The 24,245-nt window shown below is 43.7% G+C and overlaps 1 protein-coding gene and 3 non-coding genes across 5 annotated transcripts; 1 reads left to right on the top strand and 3 right to left on the bottom strand.

Annotated features, from left to right (window-relative positions):
* Positions 1-72: 72 nt before the first annotated feature.
* Positions 73-22,971, bottom strand: kcnh6a (potassium voltage-gated channel, subfamily H (eag-related), member 6a). Of its 2 annotated transcripts, none has more exons than XM_041062460.1 (16): positions 22,786-22,971; positions 19,195-19,425; positions 17,290-17,439; positions 16,955-17,058; positions 16,133-16,442; positions 15,152-15,354; positions 6,858-7,283; positions 6,119-6,536; positions 5,646-5,845; positions 4,518-4,770; positions 3,617-3,810; positions 3,313-3,412; positions 2,915-3,202; positions 1,974-2,157; positions 1,175-1,382; positions 73-1,090 (listed from the first exon to the last, which is right to left on the bottom strand). In XM_041062460.1, exons 1-16 carry the CDS (start codon positions 22,859-22,861, stop codon positions 809-811), a joined length of 3,627 nt encoding a protein of 1,208 aa, XP_040918394.1. In that variant the 5' UTR covers positions 22,862-22,971; the 3' UTR covers positions 73-808. The 2 variants fall into 2 exon arrangements, with proteins under 2 accessions (XP_040918394.1, XP_040918395.1); XM_041062461.1 differs by having other exon boundaries at positions 835-1,090; positions 1,175-1,339.
* On the top strand, positions 1,859-1,930 carry trnac-gca. The gene has a single exon. It is a non-coding gene; the product is annotated as a tRNA-Cys (tRNA).
* On the bottom strand, positions 5,419-5,490 carry trnac-gca. Its single transcript has one exon. It is a non-coding gene; the product is annotated as a tRNA-Cys (tRNA).
* Positions 17,490-17,561, bottom strand: trnac-gca. The gene has a single exon. It is a non-coding gene; the product is annotated as a tRNA-Cys (tRNA).
* Positions 22,972-24,245: the final 1,274 nt, after the last annotated feature.

Here is a 24,245-nt window from a genome sequence, read left to right on the forward strand (position 1 = left end):
ACCGTGTACGTCGTTATACCTTCTCATGATCAGATGTCACACTCAACAAGCAGTGCTGATTCATGTCAGAACGTGAAATATGAGATGAAAATTACACTTCACTTGTTGTCTTTTTTTTTTTTTTTTTTTGTCCAGCGCTGCCCTGAAAGTTGAACCACCATCCTTCACAGTGTGCCACACAGTTATGGTATGACTTTTGATATTTTTTCAACATACACCAAAACAACAGGGAATATATATCACTTTATACACTCATAGTTGTGACATTTACTTGATGTACGGCTCTTAATGAAACCAGTACATCTCTAATATTATGAAAATAATTTCAGTCCCAAATAAATGATTTTTTTCTATGCTCTAAATGTGCAATTCTTATACCAAGTGAATTCAGATAATTCTTCACACGTGAAACACCTTATTAGTCCTTGACATTTCACCCGTCTTCAGGTAGGATGCAGTCGACCGCTTGACCCATGTATATGTTATGCTTGTGAGCTTGCTCTCAACTCATGCTTCACGATTTTCCCGCCCACCTGGGCAGGAAAGATCTCGTCATTGACCTCGGGGGGTGAAGGGATGCTGGAGCACAAAACCACAGCAGCCTGTGAGGGCACCGTTGAGTCCGTAAGAAACAGGAGGCACTCTGAACCCTCAGTGACGTGGAAGGAAAGACTTCCCACGCTATTCAGCAGCATCTGAACAGGACAGAGGAGATTTTAAGGGAGGGAGAAGGACATAACAATATAAGAGACATATGGCTGTCCCGTCCAAGGGACCAGGCTTTTGGGTGGTGGTGGTGACTGGTATTCTAGCTGCCTGGCAAGACAGGGTCGGAGACGTGCCTCTGGATCTCCTGCATCTCTGTGGAGGTCTCCAGGTGCTCAGGGAGGGAGGGGAAGCGCTGGCTGCCACATAACAGTCCAGGAGGCTCTCGGACCTCTGACTGTTGAGGAGGGATGAGGTTTATGGAGGGCAGATGCGGTGGATCTGCCTCTGGCGACATTGACATGGTGTCATCTGAAGCCACAGTGAGGTGGATCCCACTGGACAGCGAGTCCTTGGATTTGTGCTTGAAGTCAGAGTCTGGACTCTGGAGAGACAAAGAAGGATTAATTCAGGCAGGACTAGATGTGGAGACCTGATAAAGTTAAATAATTAAATGATAAAATTAAACCTGTAGCAGTGAGGCAGTGCTGTCGATCTGTACTGGTTGGACTGGGGGGACAGTGTGAATTGTGGGTGCTCCTGTGCTGTACAAGGTGGTGGGGTGAGGCGGATGAGGGCTGGGGGACACAGCGCTGTAGGCTGGGGGCACAGGGGCCATCTGCCTTTGGAGGAGCTGCAGGATCACATTGATATCTGCTGTCATACGGGTCTCCAGCCTGGCAAAGGTGAAGAGAGACATCAGCAAATGTGACCTGAGGAATTTATCCCTAAAACTTACTTTCATTCTGTTTCAACGCTGGATGGAGGGCTGCCATAGTCTTTTTTATAGAAAGTCATCTGCTCTTTCAGATATGTCCACTAGGCTTCTCTCTTTCTCCCTATGCAGTATCTCTCTCTCGTACACATACAAACACACGGGCATTTAAAAGGAAGTACATATGACTAACTACAGATTTTCTACATTTACCAGTTTCACCCAAGATAAGAAAATCTTTATTTATCTTTCCCTCCTCACCTGTATCCTCCCTTTCTCTCATACACATGCAAGTCATGCAGTTCCCAGCTGGGATCTGATATGCAAACACTGCAGGTGTGGGAGGGAGGAACTCACACGAGCACATGACTCAAAGGGAAACGCGTTCCATTGTATAACAATAACGAAAGCTTCCACCTCTCCCTGACCATGACATCAGGGGGTATAGCTCAGTGGTAGAGCATTTGACTGCAGATCAAGAGGTCCCCGGTTCAAATCCGGGTGCCCCCTCTTTATTTTCATTCTTAAACACTTCTCTGTGAAAGTGACTCACCGGTTTAACTGGGACTGCAGCAGCTCCAGTCTGGACTCAAGCTCGCTGGGCCGATCCTCAGCACACGGTGGTGGGTGGAAACTGGCCCTGACCGACGAAGGCCTCCTCTGGCCCTCTGAGAACTGGCTGGCTCTGCGGCCTGGCCAGTAGCTGTACAGGCCTGACACACTGATAGGAGGTGTTGCTGTGCAGAAGGACAACAATCCTCATTTAACTTATCTATTTATTTTTAGTAATTCAAGGAAATGATGCAATATCCTGAAAAGGAGCAGTGAACAGGTCTGTTTTTTAGTTTCGGACTTTTTACTAGTTTTTCTATTGATTTGTTTAGTTTTCCATTTTTAGTCCAGCTGTGGTTTAGTTGTACTTATTCCTGATCTTGAGCTAGATCTATTATTAATCTCAGATGTTACTGGTGATTTTGGTTTTAGTTTCAGTTCTAGTTCTACTAGTACTGGTAGCTGTGGTCTTTTTAAAGTTATAATGACAGGACAGATATTTTTATCTGTGTAACAGGTATCGTGTAATTCAAACTGTAAGTCTAAATTTATATTTCATAATTTCTAGTACATTTAACTTAAACTTGCACCGATTTCAAAACTGATGTGTAAAAACAGAAAGTACTCACTTTGGCAGCCTATACAAAACAATTACAACTTTTCTTTCGGTTTAATTTTCAGATTAGATTAGGCCTTGTACCGGCACCAAGGTTTGATGACTGAACTAAAAGACCAGAATTTGGGAGTATGTTAAATTTTCTCTCGTTTTATGGAAGACATGATGTCCCTGACACATCTGGAGAAAGATGGTGCCATCTGCTGGAAACACTACAGCCCAGTAAACCTTATTTGGCAGGGAAAGAATCTCAAGTGCAAACTCTGTAGAGGGCAGAGATGGAATTATGATTTAAAGCTCCATCTGTCTAGAGGTTGAGTCTTAACCTGAGAATGGTGGTCCTCCGAGGTCTACGGGCGGTCCCATCCCAGCTGAGGGTCCACTGTGAGGCAGGATGTTGACCACTGCTGGGGGGTAGTCTCTGGTGTCACCTCCGGGGGGGTATAGTTCCCCTTTGCTGTGTCCCATGGGTTTCGTCTCCTCATCGCTAGACTGCGAACAGATGCTAGCGCTGCTGCAGAGGTCCTCCCAGTGGGATCCTGCCATCGTCCCCCGGTGATGATTTGCCATTGGACAGGAATGATCAGGGTAAGAGTCCTCACGGTCCATCCCATCTGTACAGACAGAGTCGCAGGACAGCCAGAGAAAGAAAATATAAAGATTAGACATCTAACAGACACACGTGGAAATGTGTCAACCACCTTAAGCCCTGCCCCTCACTCACCTGGCCGGTTTCTACGCCGCAGGGAGCTTCTCCGATGCCTGGTCCGGCGGTAGCCACATTCAGAGTCCCTGCTCGGGGTTGTCTGGTTTACTCTATCTGCCTGATACATATCAGCTTCAGTGATTCAAAAATACACACTTCATTCATTGATACAAAAATTCTTCATTCATACATATTGAGATAACTGGTTAAAACTGTTTTTCTTGGGCCTTAAGACAAATAAACACAGACCATGAAAAAAACAATCACTCTCAGGGTGATGTTTTGAGGACAGTGTGTAACATCGCCCTCTGGTGGCACTCACATCTCTCAGGTTGAAGGTGATCTCCAAGTTGTTCCAGAACATGTCAGCGAAGTCGGGGTACATGTCCAACACTTCCAGCAGGTCGTCTCTCAGGATCTTGTGAAGGTCACAGTAGGTCAAAGCCCTGACGTCAGCGCTGGACTTACCCGGTCTTCCATACAGACTGATGGATTCACCAAAGATGTCATTCTTTCCTAGAGGAAAAAAAAAGAGAGAGAATCATTGGAAAAGCCTAAAAGCTGATCAATAGATGTTTGACCAAGTGAGTAAGCTGCAAGTTATAGCTAAAATAGTTTACTGACAACACTTTGACGGATGAATCTCATCCAAAACAAATGAAAAACAAAGCGTTGCAGCGACACTGATCCTGAACAGTGCTGCAGCTCAGAGCACATTAATGGTCCCCTGAAAACACTGGTGAAAAAAAAAAACAGACCTATGCAGCCTGAATCTGAGTGCTGGCCCTATTGGTGATCAATGCCACTGTGGAATGGAAGTGGAGCTGTGCCCAAACCACCTCTGGCAACTCAACACGCAGTGTAAAGGGCAGTGTGAGCTGTGGCTGTGGCTTTGTGGGAAAGAAAAACGAAGATGACATAAACTTACAAAGGAAAAACCACAAAATCTCAGTTTAATGTTTTAATATTAGTTGTAGCCATTTGGCCAAAAATACAGAAACTTCTAGTGTTTTCATATTTACAGATGCTAAATTTTCCTTTCCTGCATTGTAAAGTTTTTCATTGTTATTTGCACTGAGCCTCAGTCCCTATTATTATTCCTATAAACTATACATCCATTGATCAAATAACCGTAACTGATAATGAATATAATCATTGATTTGCATCCGCAGTGGAACAAAAGACAAAATAAGCATGGCACATCACCGTGGCTTGTAACTCACCCAGTATGGCCACCACCACGTCATCCCTGAGGATCTCTATAGAGCCTCTGGAAATGAAGTAGAGGGCGGTGAGAATGTCCCCACTGTGGACCAGAGTGTCGCCCGGCGGAGCGTGGGTGGTCTTGAATCGCATGGCCAACGCCCGCAGGCAGCCTTTGTTGGCGCCTCGAAAGGCTTTGCAGTTCTGCAGCAAGCTGCGGTTCAAATGGAGGCAGATGTCGGCCTGTAGACACTCTGGGAAACCCTTCAGAACCTGCAGGGCAGCAGAACACATAGGGCCGGTTTAAATAATTCTCCGTGAATTATGCTATTGTTGTGCACACATTTCTCCTGTATCTTCAGAGCCAAGTAATCTAAAAACCGAAAAGGCAAAATGAAATTGAAAGGTATATAAAAAAAGAACCTGAGAGGGTGAGAGAAGGAGAGCAATGTGTCAGATTGATTCAAGGGGGGCACAAAGGACAGCGGCTCCAAGTGATTATCTATTCTCACATTGAATTGGCAGGCGCTAATGCTGCTCTCTGGCTGCGTCATGCTCCAGCGCTGTTAGGATCCCAAGCCCAAGCAGCGATATGACGCACATCATCCCTAAAAAGTGGGTCTGCGAATGCAGCAACCTCAGTGGAAACACTCATTTGTATGTTTAAAGAAAAGGAGGGCACCGAAGGCTGACCTGTGGACCTGTGGTCAAGTGCTGCACGACTCAGCTATACCACCAACTCAACACACAGTCATGGATGTGTTATTTGATCTTCGGACTAGCATGTATGAATTCTCAGATTAATCTAGATTAAAAAATTGAGAGATCTTCTGAACCTTTCATTCTAGTTGAGTGACTAATAAAGCTGTTGTGGTTTGGGATTAGGAAAACAAAAGGCACAGACAAGTCACTGTTTAGGAGAGGGGGCACCCAGATTTGAACTAGGGACCTCTTGATCTGCAGTCAAATGCTCTACCACTGAGCTATACCCCCACAGCTGCTGCTTGCGCTTCAGAACGGGAATACTGCTTTGTAATTGAAAATTTTAGTGTAGATAAAAAAACGTTTGTATCCATTATCCATAACCCAAACACAGAGATCTTGCTTCCTGTGAACTAGTGGCTTCCTGTGAAGTCCTCATGACTTACAGCGTTCATGTCGATGCCATTGGTGTAGGACCAGGCGTGTTGGAAGTACTCCTCCAGCCTCTGTCTGAGGCTTCCCGGGATCTGATGGAAACGTATGAACTCCTTGACCCGCAGCATCTGGGTGTGGTAGCGGGCCGTGCCCGAGTACAGTCTCTGGATAATGGCTGACACGTTACCGAAGATGCTGGCATACATCAAAGCTGCACAGGACAGAGGACAGACATGCTGCGTGTTAGGGCTGTCAGAACAGAATGTTGTATTTTTTAGCATGTAAACAACATTTTTTAAGACCTAAGCGTCGAATATTGCCATGAAATATTGGTCGTTTGCTTTTCCATTACAATAGGGATTCAAAAACATAGTGACACTCTGATTTTGTCTCATTTTACCAGCACACATTCTCTTTAAACTGTGCCTGCTTTAAAACTGAAAGTATTTTATTTGTTCTAGAGGGTGCTGACCACTCTACTCACAGCCAATGAGCATGACGCAGATGGAGAAGATCTTCTCTGGGTTGGTGTTGGGTGAGACGTTCCCGAAGCCCACACTGGTCAGGCTGCTGAAGGTGAAGTACAGAGCTGTGACATACTTGTCCTTGATGGAGGGGCCCGAGGTCACGTCACTGTCGTTGTATTGTTTACCAATCTGGTCGGCCAGGTTGTCCAGCCAGCCAATCTTCATGCCTCCGATGTGCGCAGAGCCGGTGCGCTCCACGTTTCCGATGGCGTACCAGATACAGGCCAGCCAATGAGCGATGAGGGCAAAGGTGCACATGAGAAGGAAAAGGACAGCAGCTCCATATTCTGAGTAACGGTCCAACTTCCTGGCCACTCGCACCAACCTCAGCAGTCTGGCTGTCTTCAGTAATCCAATCAGAGTGGTTGTCTGAGGCTAGTGGAGAGAGTAGACTTAAATAAGACCAGGTGTGCGGAGTCTGTTTTCAAGATTTTGTGCGTCTAATAAATAACATTTGTTAAAAACAGCATTGACAGTTTGTTATAAGTGAAGTCATCAAAAATGAGGTTTTGCACTAATGTAACACACCAGGGACACTCACAGTTCATTTCTCGCTACCTGCAGAGCTAACTTTGTGCATTGTCTCAATTAGCACTATCATTGCTACCAGCTGCTAAAGTCTTGTGTGGGTGAAGCAACATGAATGCATCAGTATTGCGAGGCTGCTGCCATCCGCTGTCTCCCCTTCTGTCTCACCTCCTCTGACCCAGAGCGGAATATGAGCAGATCGAAGGGGATGGCCGCCACGATGTCGATGAGGAACCAGCCCTTGAAGTAGTGCTGTGCGATGTGTCCCGGGTGGCTGACCACCTCGTCGTTGTGGTTGACGTAGGTGGTCCTGAAGTTGATGAGGATGTCCACGATGAACATGACGTCCACCACCAGGTCCACCACGTTGAGCGGGTTGCAGGTGTAGCCGCAGGTTCTCCTCCGCTGATCCTCCACCTCGTTGAGAAGGAAGGCGGCGGAGTAGGGTGTGAAGATGGCGGTGTAGATGACCAGCAGCAGGATGACCCAGTCCCATACCGCCTTGAAGGGGCTGTAGTGAAGGATGGTCCATTTGTGGATGCGCGGAGCCTGGAGCTTATACTCTGGCAACACGTCAGCACCAAGGGACAACACCTGAGGACGTAGGGAATGGATGGAGAAGATGAAGGAAGGACAGTGGGGACTGTATTTTATAGGGGACAGAGCTGCCATGTTACTTCAGGAAGCCTGGACTTAAAACAGGATAAAAAAGGGGATTGGGGGAGTTTTGTCCACTCATTGATTTATCTGTTAAGAGAAGAGCACATGGAAAATGCACAGTGCAAACACTTTAGCAGACACTATAATGAGGGAGAACAGGCTACTAACATTACCCAAAACAAAAACAAACAAAAAAAAAAGCTGTGAAAGTAACTGGCCTGTACATAAATAACTTCGAATTATCATTATCATTTAAATATCATTAACTAAATATAGCTTTCGTGGCCAGGTTTAATTTTTAGGAGTGTAAATTTTTCAGCAGGTTTTAATTCTGCAGATGAGGTTTAATATTCATGACCTTTTCCATAATTCACCCTCCACTTTCACTTTGTGTGTAAATATCACGCACTATGTAGACTGTAAATATTGATTTATACAATGTCACTGGTAAACAGAGAGTTGTTGATATTTTGTGTTTTAAAAAATCTCCTATATAAAACACAGAAGAGTCAAACCTCATTAGAGCAGCTATAAGTTCAGTGGTGGCTTACTATGACTTCATGTTCACAGAACTGTTTATTAAAACCTGCATGTTTTTGTTGACCAGCTCTGCTGAGGTCTGGGTGACAAGGGGACAGTGTGAGACATTTGTCATTTTGTCATTTACTTTGCCTTAGGTTAGTAAGCTGGTCTAGATCAGCACAGATACCAGGTTACATCCCCAACTCTATTAAGTAAAGCTTCACATGTGAACACTTCTCTTCTGCATGGACAGATATCAAAAAGCAAAAATACCCAAACCAAGCACAAAAATGTAAGACGTCTGTTTCCTCACATGAAGTGAAGAAACTCCAGAATAATTACAGATTTAAATAGCTGTTAATTTGAGCATAGAAAATGCGTATGCATAAATTATTGCCTGCTGCGCGCACCATGTATTACTGCTTGTGCCTTCACACCGTGCACTCTGTGTCACAGCCAAGCAGACTTTAATTTAAAACATTCTGCGCCTAAAGGTAAATAACAACTTCCTCAGAAAGATTCTCACCAACTTTGGCAGGAGAAAATGTCACAGCCCTTTAACGACAACGTGTCTCAGTCATTTTCTCAATATGCTAAATTTTTTAGGAAAGAGAACAGAAACAGTTCCTGCTGTTAGTGAAAAAAATATGCAAATCTCCATCCAGTGTTGCCACCACCACTAATTTCATTAGCCAGCAGACCAGCGCAAAACAGTAAGATATCAGTGACTGAGCCAGAAAAGCAATGAGTATTAAGATCCCACTGACCGGTACGACAATAAGAGCCTCCATGTCCACGTTCTCATCCTGGTGTCGACCACAGCAGCAGAGGAGCAGGCTTCTCCAAACCCTCTGCAGCCCTACCTGCCTGCTGTGCAGCTGCCACCTCCTCTCCTGCATCACTTTCATGCAGAAAAACCACAGACTTTTACACAAAACTCAAACCCTAACCCCAGCACCGTCCCTGCGTAGCTCTGTCCTCTCTCCACAGGCATTTCACTAAGTCAAAGCTCTAACTGCTCTTTTTAAAGAGCCCAGTGCAGCCTCACCTGCCTCTACCTCACCACGTGATCCCTGTTTTATCTAAACCATGTGACCCCTCCTGCCAGTGTTCTCGTCAATTGTGGACCAGAATAAGCGCAGTCATTGATTGCGCGCCATGCAGAGGAGTGATTTTTAGTTAATTCTTGTCAAACACAAGGTCAGGCCTTTAGGTGGTTGATTAACAGTCACTGCTGGTGTGAAAATGCTTTCCTCTAACAGGCTGTATTTGTCTGACACCCAGATCTACACTAACTAACCAGGACATGCAAAAAATGCTCTCATTGCTCATGTCATCCTCTCATCCCCGCGAAAACCGTCCAATAGTTAGACCCTCATTTGCATTTTAGTTTGCATAAACATGGTCACAGTCGCTATGACAAAGGCAGCTGGACTTGTATGACAACACTCCAGCAAAGCCACACAGGAGCCACAAGTAAAGTCTAGCATGGTACTGACTATTTAGACTGTACTTCTTCTTTGTATCCCCCGCCCCCCAACCAAACCCCACTCCACTCAAAGAAAATACAGTTTCTTTCCACTTTCCCAGCTGAGATGAAAACAGTGGCCAGAAATAGTCAAAGTCAATTGCTTCTTAAGGACAAAGTATTGCATTAAAAAGCTACTAAATATGTACCTGGCCATATTTGGTAAAAAAACATAAAAGAAAGAGGAAAAAAATGGAAAAATAAAGTTAGACCTTCACTTGGAATAACTCAGCCTTTTCCATTATGGCATGCAATGCCCTTTAATGCCAGAGGGATGTTGGCTCCTGCTCTTCCTCCATAATTCATTGTTTTTTAATGACCAATAGACAGTGTACAGAGTGCACAGGTTATGGTGGAAAACCCCACAAAATGAACTGATTTCTTCAACCTGTGGCTTTTGTGTATCAGCAACTGACCATCGCAGCTGAACAGATGCGAAAAGACAACACAGTAATGAGAATGTAAACACATGAGCAAAGGTTCACTCATCCAAGAAATTTTAAGGTATTGATGTTGTCCACAGCTCTGTTTCATAATGACAACCAGAGAACAGCTGCCACCACTAGTTTGCACGCAACAGCCCTCTGTTGGTACTCTGACTTCATAATTATGAAAGGAAGAGTTCACTGTTTATACATTTATACACTTATTAGATTCAAAAACACAGAGATGTGAAGTTAAAGAGCTGAAAGGCTTCCAGGCCTTTAAGAGTCGAAAGTACAGCTTGAATAATAAATGTTCACAATCATAAAAAGTCAGACATGATCATAGATTAGTTTATCGGCTATGAAAAGAAAAAGAAATCCTTTTACTTCTGAAAAAGGTGACAATGCAAAGTGCAAAATCTTTCACATGCAACTTGTTTCTGTGTTCGAAACACCATCGGTAAATCTAAAACAGAAGCAACTCAAATGCAAAAAGCTGTGACAGCAAAATCAGCTGAAGCTACCGTGCACAAAGTTTGGGAAATATCCAAAACCTTGACCTTGTCATAGTAAGGCAGCGTGGCATGTTGATTACCTGTGGAGCTACAGCAAGTAAGCAGGAAGGGTGAGGTGGAAGATGAAGAAAGGAAGGGCGAAGAAGAGCAGGAGAGGGGGACAACAGTGGCAAACAAACAGGGAGGTGGAGCTGGAAAATGAAGGGGAGCTTTGGAAGTGGACACAAGGGAACGTGAGAGACCCAGTAAGGCTGAAACACTCACAGGCTGAAGTTTCTGCTTGAAGCTCATGCTGCAGCGCACCACAGGATAAACAACAGGAGAAGACTTAGACTATGAGAGAGAGAGAAAGAGAGACGGAGAAGGCAACCTCTGTCCATCCGCCTGTATCTCCCTCCCTCCTGCTCCCTCGCTCATCCTCCCAGCATGTAGCCCAGCCCTCACTGTGGGATCCTCTTTCAAACACATGAAAAAAAAAATGGTCCAGTGGCTGCACGAATGACGGCATCCACCCCCCCCCCCCCCCCACCCCCCACCACACACACATACACACAGACACACAAACACACACACCTCCACTGGGACTCAACAAGCTGCTAAAAGTCAAAGCAGGACCTACAGGACATTCTCACTGCAGCAAAGAATTAATGCATTGTGATAAAAGATGATCTGACTTCTAAAAGAGAGAAAAGTACAGGTTATGTTGTCAGAGCTGTTGTCAGAGTCTGTGTTGACTACGGAGGCAGATTTGTGTTAACTGAGTCCATAAATTATTGTCTATAAATACTGACTTAGGTGTTTCTAAATTCATATGATGCTGTTTCTGAACTTGTGTGAGTATTGTCTGAAACACAGACAGATAAAATGTACTGTCCTTTTTTTGTCAAACTTTTCTAAATGAATGGGTTGTTACATGACAAGTCACATGACTTAGAGAACCTCACATCCACCCTGATGCAGGCCTCTTACCTAAAGATATTAGGATATTTACATTAGAGAAGAGTCAGACAACTTGATTCTCAAACACACAGGCAAAACATTTACACCTCTTTCACAGGGACAGCTGCTCTAGAATAAAAACCTTTATCAGATCTCTATTTAACGTACGTGTTTACACAGTTATAGTGGACACAGATACTGAAAATCACAGCTCCAACTTCGAAGCAAAACCCCAGTCTATCCAAACTACCTCCAGACTTCTCCACATTCTCCTGCTGTAAACCCATTAAAAGCCAGGGGGCACCACATAAACACACTTCTGCTTTCCCAAAACACTAACACAGACGCACACTACTAGTTACAGTGTGCTTTTCTACTATTATGTGTCTTTTACAAGCTGCAGTCTAGTCAATCACACTGTGTGCTTCATGTTACGCAGACAAATCGATGTGAACAAAGATCAATGACAACCTTCATTTCCCTTTTTGTAAGGTGCCAATCGAAATCCAATTATAAAGGCGAGATACTGAAAAATTTTATTGTATAACGGAACAAACAAACCAAAAGAAAAGGCAGCACACGATCAAAGATTTAGTTCCAAGTTAACGACTGACGATTCTTTCTAAAACTTGGATTTGGTTCGGTAATTGATCGCCTGCTCCCACATGGCAGCAGTAACGATCGCTGTGACCTAAAACCTGACCTGTGGGGCTCGACGTTCCTCTATGACCCCACCCCCGAGTATGATACCACCGCGGGTCAATTCAAGCTGTTTCAACAGGACAAAAATTAAAACTGGCACCAGTATGAAGACGGCTGGAGGGTGGGGACGTCTCTGATTTAGAGGGCAGCTGGAGGGTTGACAGGATACACAGAGAGCATGCCCTCCACTTCCATTAGCTCCAGAGGCCAAGGTCACTGGCAGCGTCAAGCCAACGAGTGCCGCTCAATAGCCTCACGGCTGCCGCCCTTTTCACTCGCTTTCATAACTGCATCTCACCAGGACCCCTCTCCACTCCCACAGTCGCTTCACAGGCAGTCTGTGATCCCCACACACACCCACGCAATCTCCATACGAATCCTCACACATTCATCTGTGAGTCCCCCACCCCCCCCCTCTCTGTGCTGACTGCTTACCATCTATACTAACACTGCACACAGCAGATACAACAATGTGTAACGTGGAAACTTGAATCCTTCAGTGCACGTACACTGAGAACAGACATTGCAGTGAAGTGGGAGACATCTTGTGTAGTTAAAGTTTTGAATGGATAATGGGGAAGAATGGGTAGATTTAATTTAATTCTTTTTTTAAACTTTTTCTATAGAAAAACAAAGTACAAATTGTCATTCGAAGCAGAGTATTTTCTACGTCCTAATAAATGTTTAGAGCGGATCTTTAAATTTCAGCCACTGAGGATCTGAGGAAATCGTGTAAAAATCACACAGCTACCTACAGTGGAGTGTTTGACAGGTGCGTGCTTAAATGCAATGCAGAAACATAAAACCATAGCCTACTGTAACTCGATTTCACTCTCAGTCTATCTATCCAACACATCATACTAAATTCAAAAAGAATTATGTTTTTCATCAAACCAGACAAAATGTCTGTAAAAGTAGTAAGAAATAACCTAATCGAAGCGACCAAGAAACACATCATAAAACAAGTGAAAATATCTCAGGCATTTGTTTATACTAAAACCAAGATTTAAAGACCGAGAACTGGACTAAATTGTTTTTAAGATGTGGAGGACCTTAGAAAGATCGTGTGTGGTCTGTGGACAGGGGACATACCAGAGACAGATAGCTGTAATAACTCAGCTCTACCTTCCAAGAGAAACATAACAGAAAGTGAGACAAACCCGGCTAAGCAGCAGCAACGCTAACACGGAGGAACGCTCACTTTTTATCCACATTTGTACATGACGTCAACAGAGTCAAGATAACAAGTGAAGTGTTCTGCCAGGCCTTTCAGGAGGCCTTCTGTTCGTCCAGGCAGTGTTTCCAGGGGCACAGAAGCCACGTTGCTTCCACATTGTGCACTGAGTCACAGCCGGCTGTCGATACCACTCTCACTCCTGGTGTGAAGAAGTGAGATCTCACCACCGCCAACCAAGGCAACAGCATTCAGTCGCACGACAGTCACATAAGGTAATAGTACTGTGTTAATAACATGCAAATTCAGGACCCATTTATAACAAATAAGCTTGTTAAACAATGCAAGACAAAGACTAAAATTTGAAACTAGAAAGCATTTAGTGAACTAATATCTCAGATGTATCAAAATTTGTGAATTTAATTATAGAAAATGTTCTGATTTTTGAAAAATGGTTATTAAATATTATAAACAAAACATTTTGGGGCATGATGCAAATACATTTTATGCCAAATCTGGGGACAACTGCATGACACATCTTATAAATTCTTCTTGAACCAGGAAACACAAAGAAATATAGTTTTACTTCCACACCAGAGCGTTCGGGGCATCTGGTTTACCGGGTTATCCGGTCATCCATTTCTTTGCTGACAAACTTTGGTTAACAAACCAGCAGCCAAACAAACAGATAAAGTGGTCCAAAAACACCACCTCTTTGGCTCAGGCTGGCTGGAAAATGAGTCAGCTGACCTTTGTGGAAGCCCCACAGATAAAACTGGGCTAATGTGATGCACCGAGGGAGCCCCACAGTGACTGGCTGCCGGCTCAGTCCTGGACCCAACAGGCCATTCCATGACATTTTGGTTTGGTGAGTGTTTGTTTGTTTGTTTAGATGTATAAAGCAAATACATTTACTCATTCAAAAATCATACTATTACTGTTGAAGTGCTTCTTTATTATAGAACTGCTTTTTTTTCTCCACTAAATTTCTGAGGTGAATATTGTGGTTCGTACTCCACTGCATTTACCAAACAGCTTCAGATAAGATTTAATTCATAAAATATGTAGAAATCTTGAAAAACCACTGACATTAGACATTAACTAAAGGGGTTTGGAGACTTCTCTTACATCTCTTACTTTTACTCAAAACTTGTGCTTCAGTGTTCTTCCACAGAGGTTCTTCTTCCACTGTTGCGTGTGTGTGTGCCAAAAAGTTCACAGAGACACACGTGGTGTGATGACAGGTGGCTGATGAGTGTGTTCTGTTGCCAGTGCCATAGATGTCGCACCTCAGGTGAGACGATTCTTTCACACGTTCACCCTGTGACTGCAGATGTCTTTTTGCATCTTCAGTGAGCCAGAAGCAAACGCCCATTTATAGACATTTATTCTGAACTATCTGTGCGCAGAGGCAATGATTGGATGTGACGGTGACAGCTGCATTCATGGCTGACAACCGGAACATATCAAACAGGATGACAGCAGCGGGAACATGATATGACTGATATGATTTGTTTTCCCAATCAGAAGTATGACAAAAGAGCCAACGCACAGCAGAAAGAGCTATTGTGAAACTTTGACGCCACAACCTCTAAACCTCTAAATATGAGGCTAATGTTAACTCGAAGTTGTCCAAAAACATTAATCTCACATTGCAAAAATACATCCACCCATTACAAAAAACTTAAATTGCATTATTTTGAATGAAGGAAATTTAAATCCAAATGTGGCTGAGATAACTTTGCCCAATAATTTACAAGAAAAATCAGTCTTGTAAGTGATGTAGATTTAATCTGGCGTGTGTGCAGACACATCCAAACAGTAATTCAGTTTTCAAAGTTAAGATAGTTTTGTGGACATAACAATTTTAAATTTTTACATAGAAAAAGTTTTAAGTAATCAACAATAAGAATACCAAATTTAGGACCCCAGTAGCTCTGACCACTGAATGAAGCAAGCTCTCCGTTTTCACAGAGATGATGAAGGACTCGTCTTACCTGTGTGACCTGAGTGACCTTCTCTGTGACGTTCTGGGTGCGGTCTTTTATCTTGCTGGGTGCAATGATTTCAATCTCTGTGGGCGAAGGGGGTCTCATCCGATCCGAGCCGAAGGTGAGGGTAACCTGAGGGATGCGGCCGATGGTCCTGTGTCTCATCAAGTCCGAGTCCGACGTGGAGTTCAGAGCGCTGGGCTTCAAATCTGCAGCAGAGAGCAGCAACATCAGCGACTGAGACTCAAAAGTTGAAAGATGAGAAAAAAAACAAGAGCAGAATAAACACTAATGTCTGAAAATGAATTTGAATGATGATATAATATTTTTTAAATTCCCAGTCAGTGCATCGCATAGTGTCCAAGCTCAAGGTCAAGGTCAAATTATTACCACATTTAAAACAATATGAACAACAGTGATCATTTAAAAAAAAAAAAGTTAATCAGTTATTCGCCCTCAACAAAGTAATCAGGACAGAGGGACACAGATGGCACAGATGGACACACAAATGTGGTGAAAATGAAAAAAAAAAAAGAAGTGAAAGACAAGGTGAGAGTCTGGAGTTATGATTGGAACCTGTATCCCGTAAAGTTTCCTCACAAAATATTTCCCCTGAGAGAGGAGGGGGACAGATGTGCAGTCATGTGCAATTTTAACTCAAATGGTCTACAAACCCTCACTCTCATACACAATCACACACACACACACACACTGACAGAGGGATTGATTGTGTGTCTCTGCTGGAACAGCCATCAGGCGGCTGCACGTGCTCAGGGTGATGCTCTGCGTGTTATGAATGTCAGAGAAAAGACAGAACAGTTCAGATTCTTTAGGTGAATCATGGTGGGAACTCTGCTGGTTGTTTTTTCTGCTTGTAGATTATTCGCTTCACATTAGGTTTTTTATATTTGTTTTGTATATTTGTTTGTTATATTTCACCCACAAATTCCCTCTGAGAGGCTCGCAGCTTCCCACTCAGACACTCACTGCTGTTAGTTTGGGGGTCTCCGGGTCGACTGTTCCACTCTGCCCTCATGCCATCGATGTCGTCCAGTGAAGAGGCACGTCGGAGGCTGCGGACGCTGTCCCGCGAACAGCTTCGAGGTAAAGTCCCGCGGTGGAAGGCGATACCAGGGTCCAGCCTGTCTGTCAGTAGGGAGCGCCGTTTGGTGGATGACTGGGCTGCAGGAGAGGGAGGATCCAGGTCCTGTTCTATCAGGGCCTCGGTCTCAGACTGCATGCAGCTCTCCTTGGACGGGATCCGAAACTCTTTGAGTGGGACCTCCTCGCTGTTCGGCTGACACAAAGCAACATTTTCAAACATCAGGACATTATTTTTTTGAATGTCATATTTTGTGTTTTATTGATTTACCTTCTGAAATGCAGCACACTTATCTACCTAAGATACAAAGTAGGCCTGCAACAGAAAGGAATGTCTTGTTCCTGCCAAAGAACTTCAGCATGTAAATTGGCCTGGCTTGGCCCAGAACAGTTCCGGTGTCAGGTATGGATAGTCTTAGGAAATTGTTTCTCACAAGCTGCGATTCATCAAAACACAAGAGAAGTCTAAACAGAAGTGAAAGATGAACTCCGCAATTGTTGCAGTCAGTCTCCAAAATTCAAACTGTTCTCTCCAGTATTTGAAGCAGCCAACATGAGAAACTGTGCGGTGCCTGTTGAACAGCTGGGATTTTAGAAAAGCCCGCAGAAAGAGTTTGCTGTCACCAAATAATCTGATTGCAGAATACTGCAACGTTTGACCATCGTGTTTATATGTGAGACTGTGTAAGTGTGTGAACACCCCCTCACCTGCAGGTAGTCCACTACAACCCCCTCAAACTGATCTTTGGAAAGTGAAGGTCGTCGCATGGATCGCAGCACCGGCAGCCTCATCTTCAGCCTGCGGTTCTGACCTGTGGGGGAAACTCTGCTTTCAGCTTTATCTACTACAAATTATGTTGATGTGTAATTATTTTATATAAACAAATGTATGAGTTGTGAGATGGTTTTGTCCAGATTGTCTTCTTTTTATTGCATCAGATAGGGAGGAAACTAAAACCATGGTTTAGTTAATAATTAAAATAATCAGGGCTGACAACAAATCAATTAATGAAGCTAAATAAAGCAAATGTTAAAGGCTTTACAGTAAATCCATCCTTGGGCTACTCTCTGCCTGAGGCCGGACTTTTTGAGCGAAGGATCGATTAACTCCTGGAAGTCGAGGATGAACATGATGACGAGGCCCTCCTCGTTTTTTACAGGGACGACGTCCACCAGGCAGGGTCTGCAGGTCCCTTTGGACATAGAAAGAGAGAGACAGACTGAGAGGGATCAATAGGAAAGCAGGGGGCACCCGGATTTGAACCGGGGACCTCTTGATCTGCAGTCAAATGCTCTACCACTGAGCTATACCCCCACACATAACGCCTGCCTCTGCCATCTGATCTTTTTTATGAGGTCATGATTTAAAGGGAGGCCATCAGGGTGGAAACCAGAGGAGGGAGGGTAAAAAGGAGGGACACTGAAAGCTAAAAAAGGCCAAATGAGCCACACTTCCATCAGGTCTAACTTCACACTGCAATCAGTGTGGTCTAAAAATAGAAATGGGGGATAGGGCAGATCAGACAAACACACACACACACAAACACACAGGAGAATGTGCATCTGCACACACCGAGCGGCTGCATTCAGTCCTATTCACACATCCACTTTACGAAAAACTGCGATGGGAATTTAGTCTGGAGGTGAGGAAAAAAAAAATCCGCCTGTGAGAGACTTGTTCTGAATCATTGTTTCCACTTGTTCACATTTTTTTTTTCTGCCTGTTCAGATTGGGAGCGCAGTAGGAAGCAGGAGACAAAACAAATAGATGCTTAGTGGATTTGAGCTGGCATGCTGATCGCATTTCCATGACAACAGCTCCCCAGACTGCACTCCTCTTGCCCAAATGGCCAAAGTAACAAAAGACACGTGGATATACGTGTACGTCTGTGTACATATGTAGACAGTAAATGTGTTTGGGTTTATGGTGGGTGGCTGTGATTGTCCTGAGCCTGGTGTGTTTGCTCACCTCCGTCATGTGTTTCTGCCTCAGTGGTAGATGAACAGGTGAAAGAGGAATTAACAGGTGAAACAGATCAAGCAGGCGAAACGCCGGTCAGTTTGCAGCTGGTGGCAGTATTAAGATTGAGTCAGAGAGTCAAGAGGAAATGAAGCTTTGAGAGGAGCAAACGTTAAATGTTAAATGCCACCACAAGAACTGCAGGTCAAAAGTTTAAATGTCTGTCTTGCTGTGTTATTTCTTTGTGTTTTCTCACTAAGTTCATTACATTACAATGTTTATACCTCCGTCTCCGAGTATCTATAATTTTCATTCCTTCTTTCTTCCCCATTTGCAATAATAACACGTTTGTTTGCACACAACTTTTAGAAATCAAAGTTGTGCATAAAAAAAAAACAGGTTGAGGAAATGACAGAGTGTGGGAAAGACTGATGAGGAGGGAGGGGAGAAGGGATTATGGCTCCACCAATAAACCAATATAGAGATGCAAAGCAATTGTGCATCAATAGGAAGAGGTGTTAAGAACAGATTAAGACTAAGAAGCTGAGACTGAATGTCAGGTCTGTCTGGGGAGGTGACTCAGTGCAGAGAACACACTACATGATTTAAAGCCTGATTACAAAACGCTGATTTGACCATGATGACTGATTTTCTAGATAATGGACAGACTGTAGTGACACATGATGTGAGACTGAGGTGGATTTCTTATGGGCCGATCATGTTAGATGCATTTCATTTTTATGATTAGAATCGCAGAAAAGCTGAATGTGATTCTGCAGTTTGCACTGATTGCTAACAGAGATGTGAAGTGTTTGCAGAAACACTTAAGATTTTAAAAGTCTTCCGGGAATAAGGAGGACTGTCTCGCTGGTTGGATTATTCATAATCATCCATGTAGACTGACTGTATTTTCGTAACATTCGAGCTGTCCAATAGGCCAGATTAAGGGTTTTTTAATTCTTTATCTCCCTCCTCCTTGTGTTCTTACCTTCCTTAGAATAGTAAAGGATCTCCACCTTGCGCTCCTCAGAGCCAAGCAGGGCCTGTGCCAGCTGGGCCAGGGCGTTCTTCATGGTGCCGGGACCCACCAAGAACTGGCAGGTACAGGGCTGCTGCATGATCTCGGCCCTGGTGAAACCAAACATCTGGCAGAAGCCTTCGTTGCAGTAGATGATGCCACAGTTCTTCATCTGGGCGTTGGCGATCAGGAACTTGCGATCTGAGGAGCGACAGAAGAACAGACATGTTTTAAACATGACTGTTTCAGACAGAGAGCTGCAGGGTTTGGTGGAGTTGTGGGGGGAAATTTATTTCTAGCTTATTATTTAACTGTGAAACAATCATTATTATTTCATATTAATAAAATATATTAAAACGTTAAAAACATCATTATTGTTGTTGTCGTTATTATTAATGATACTAATTAAAAAATAATAATATATTAAAATGTTTAATATTTAATATTTACCGGCTTTCACCGCTGCCTCCATCCACTATCCACTTACAGTTACAGCAGCACACAAACAACAGCAGCCGTTTACTGACGGAGCTGCTCTGTCCATGCAATGTCGGACTTTTTAAACAGAAAAATGAGACGAAATTAAATTGTAGCCTAGTATTCCCACAATAAACGGACTCTGAGAGCACGGAACACACCGCAACAGCGTTCCTAACATTATCCGCTCCGGTCCTCTATCTGTATCAGCAAGATATGCTAATACATGCTAATTAGCGCAAACATCCAGGTAAAACAGTGAGAAATGTACTTACCGAAAAAACTGCAACACAGACTCCTTCGACGGTCGGTTAGTACAGTCTACACTACAACGAGCCATATTGTCACAAAAACCTATCCGAACATTGGCAAACAAACACGGATACTGCAGTGCCTGTCAACCGCTGGAGTTAGCCGGAGAACTCTGGATGTAGCCGCCTAGCCCAGCCGATGCTTTAGCAAAGAGCTAACTGCCAGTGCCTGTCTATGGGGCTGTCATTCAACGTAACCACGCCCTAACTTATGTAAGAATTTTAAGCCTAAATAACCCCCCCCAAAAATAAAAAATGTACCAGGCTGTAAACATGTTTTTTTAGGCTGTAAAGTTGGCTATTTTAACATGGTGGTCAATGGAGAATTGCTCACTTCTGGAGCCAGCCCCCAGCGGCAGCCGAGGAGCTGCAGCTTTTTGAACGCGGAAGTGATCCTCACTGCTGAAACCTACAACTCCCCCCTTGTTTAAGATCAAATGGAATAAAGTACAGGGTGTTCAAAATCTGCATGTGATGAGGTCTGCCATCACAATGAACAACTCTTCCTCCTCTGCACTCGACAATCAGCTGAAGTGGAACTAATGAAGTCCACCTTTCCATGGTGCTAATGCTATTAGCGTCACAATTTCTCCCAAGGGACTGAGGAGGAGCAGGTGGGCAGGTAGGAGCCTCTGTGGCGTCACACCAGCTCTCACGTAGCTTGTGGGAATTTACAGGTGGTTGACGTCTGTCAGGATTAGCCTGTTAGATTTTAATTAAACTGGAATTATCCACGTTTGTGACAGGGTTTAATTCTTTGCTGGTAATTCTATAATGCTATACTGTTTATTTTTCTCTATTTAAACGTCATACTCTGTGTATATACTATTTTGTTTTATGTGCTTTTTTTGTATGTTTTATTTTGTTTAATAGCTGATTAAATTTTAAGCCTCCAGTTATTTATCTATGATATTTGAATGTAGTTGAAGTAGTGTTTTCACATATATCGAGTTTATTTGGGATGCCCGCTCATATTTACTGACAGCCAGACTGAATGAATGAGTAGAAACAGTTTAAATGGGGTTAGCTAAACTGGGTTGGGGTGTTAGCTCATGAATGCAGTGCTTTTTAGCAGTTGACTCTGATGTGTCTCACCACCAGCAGATGACCCTCCCTAGGGGGTCAACCACCACCAATACTCTCTCATCCTGTGGGAAGCCATGGCTGAACAGTGTCAGGTACAGCAGTAATGGTTTTTCCTGGGCTGCTTTGTTGTGGAGTATCTCAGAGTTACTTTGCACTCAGAAAAAAACCTTAATAGTAATTCCAAGTTCATATACCATCTAGTTCCTGTTATTGATGATTGTAATGTACGTGGCACCGGCAACAGCCACTATGCCAAAAACACTGTCCACCATGTAAGTGAATTAGGACAGTTTTGTTCGAAGGCTGCTAATGGAGGAGTTCAATGAGCTAAATGAAAAGTACATACATAACCTCTGCAGCCTCTGACTGGCCCTTTTATTATCCTGTGGTGAAACTGGGTTAAAGAGCTCTCCCTGTTCACTGCCCACACAGATGAGAGGAGGGGACTCTTCTCTCAGTCCCTCTCTTTAAAGTAAATGGGTGAGCTCCTCTGGTGGAAAGCACATCCTGTCCAAAGTCATTATCTGGGGCTCACAGTGGAAACACTGATCGTCACACGGTTGCTAAGCAGCACCACTGTGGCACGTGCACTCACCTGGACGTGCACGTGGCTGCGCGTGCACACGCACACATTTAGGGGACATACAGTAGAGGCATTACATAAGAGATCTTTCTCAAAGGAGCTCCACAGATTCAAGCACGGGCCCCAGATGTAATCAGACTAAAACAGACAGTCAGCAATCAACTATTTCTCCATGTTTGGTCAATATCTAATCAGGATTATTTTCTGTCTCACTCATCAAGTCTACACTGTGAGTGGTCCACACTGAGATAAAGTGTGCTTCAAGGGGGGGAAATGTGCCAAGAGGAAAGAGTGAGACTGACTTGAAAGGTAGACTGAAAAGCAGAGTACTTACTGATCATACAGTAGATATATAGAGTATTTGTGTAGCTTTTTTTATTCTCAGAATGATATTAACAGTTATGTGATTGACTGATCTACAATGTGCGATGTACAAAACCTAAGCGACCTCAGAGGTTGCAGGAGAATGGTGGGGTTTTTTTTCTTCCTGAATGAGTCGGTGGTGGCCCCTCTTTGCAACCAGAGGAACATGTGGGCTAATGGAACATAATGTAATGCATCAGGTGAGCACTCAAACACACATGCAGGTGCAATAACCCTCAAACATAAAAGGAGCAGCGGAGGGGGGGGGGGGGGGGGGGGTCTGTCAGCATCACTGATACAAGTTAGATAAGATATTTCAGTGTGACATAAAAAGCCTGTCTGAGATCATTTCTATCTGCCAGGGGCCATTATTCCTCTTGATGACAATCATAAACCATCAGAAACCCATTTTTTCCAGGGGCTGAAAATATTATTACTGCTTTTTTCTTTTTAATACAGGAGGTACTAACACTAAACTGGAGTCTTTTGACACGCTTTCTTTGCACACCTGAATAACACCTTTATCAGTTTAATTCTAAGCATTTTAATATAATATCACATTCAATATTATTATTCCAAATGTTCAGGTGTAACAGGCTACGCAGGATATTTAAAAGTGAAAACAGGCATATTGTGAACGGTTAAATTGTTCTGTTTTGTTTTTGACATTAGTGGATGTCAAATGCGTGTCTCGTGTCGACAACACACGGCCATAACTTTACTCATTTCACGTGCACTTACTTTGCTCGTCGAATTTCCTGATGATAGTGTCCAGGTAGGTGTTCTGGAGCGCAACATGACCGCGTCTCACAGGCATTTTGCTGCTGAGAGAAAAGACTTCTCCGACACATGAACCTTACTGTTTTGAATAGATAAATAAACAAAATGGAAAAGAGATTTCAAGGGATAAGGGGAAAAAATGCGTCCAAGCGTTAAAAAACAAAACAAAAAAAAAAAACAGCTTTTTGTTTCTCTCAGAGGCGACCGCTGATGGTGAGGGATGAAGCGCTGGGTAATGATGGTGAGGAGGTCTGGTTGCCAGGGCGATAGCAGATGCAGGATGTTGCACGCTGATAATGTGAAGAAAAGTAGACTAGGATACTGAAAAAAACAAATGCAACATCATTTAACCTTTAAAAAGAAAAAAAAAAAACGTGCACAGAACATAGTTCCCACGATTTGGGGTCCTCAGTGAAAGGATCCTGTTTCGTGGAGAAAAAAAAAACTGTGAACAGAAGCTGTGCAGCGCAGGATCTCTGAGTTTGGTTTATAATCGCAGCATTGCCCCTCAAGTTTGGACACTGCACGATAAGGACGGCGGAGGAGAAGCTCCGATTAGCCAGAGTCCCTGGATCCACTCCCCTTCCACCGCCCCCCCGGCTGGACAAGGGGGGCTGTCTGCCGCGGCAAGTCAGCCTGAGTAGGCAGAGACAGAAATGGAAGTGAGGTCTAATTAGTCTTTCAAAATAAAATCTTGTTTTTTGTCTAACAACATACACTCACTGGCCACTTTATTAGGTACACCTTGCAATACTGGGTTGGACCCCCTTTTGTTTTCAGAACTGGATTGGATTGAGATTTGGTGACTGTGGAGGCCATTTGAATACAGTGAACTCATTGTCATGTTTGAGATGATTTGAGGTTTGTGGCCTGGCGTGTTATCCTGCCAGTCACTGTGGTCATTAAGGGGTGGACATGGTCAGCAACCATACTCAGGCCATGACAAACAGTGCTCCACTGATACTAATGAGCCTAAAATGTGCCAAGAAAATATCCCCCACAAATTACACCAGCAGCAGCAGCAGCAGCCTGAACCGTTGATACAAGGCAGGATGGATCCATAACTTCATGCTGTTTACGCCAAGTTGTGACCTTACCACCTTGTCTAAAAAAAATCTCATATTAAGGATTGTATGAAAAAAAAAATTAACCAATTTCAGGGTCAAGGATTTTTTTATTTTGAAATCCACCTCCTGAAGTTGTGTTTATTGCATTGTGGGCGACTTGACGGTGGTCTGACACTGACAGAGTGCAGACCCTCTACTCTGCTTACTCCACATCACAAGTTTCTCTGCTCAAAATAGCAGCATCCTCTTTCTCTGTGGCTGCCATCACACTTCTGGAGCATTATATTACTCTATGACCATGATAAGCTTTGAAATGGCACTCGAGTTGTGTGTGTGTGTGTGTGTGTGTGAGTG

Source organism: Toxotes jaculatrix, chromosome 18 (assembly GCF_017976425.1).
Source record: "Toxotes jaculatrix isolate fToxJac2 chromosome 18, fToxJac2.pri, whole genome shotgun sequence".
In the NCBI taxonomy this organism is placed as follows: Eukaryota; Metazoa; Chordata; class Actinopteri; family Toxotidae; genus Toxotes; species Toxotes jaculatrix.

Bases quoted from the DNA above. Each gene is read 5' to 3' on its own strand.
- kcnh6a (XM_041062460.1), bottom strand. From the start codon at position 22,861: ATGCCTGTGAGACGCGGTCATGTTGCGCTCCAGAACACCTACCTGGAC. The intron at 17,059-17,289 runs GTAAAGCCTTTA...TTTCCCCCACAG, and splicing joins AGCCCAAGGATGGATTTACT to GTCAGAACCGCAGGCTGAAG. The intron at 4,771-5,645 runs GTAAGTCATGAG...GCTGCCCTGCAG, and splicing joins ATGGCATCGACATGAACGCT to GTTCTGAAGGGTTTCCCAGA.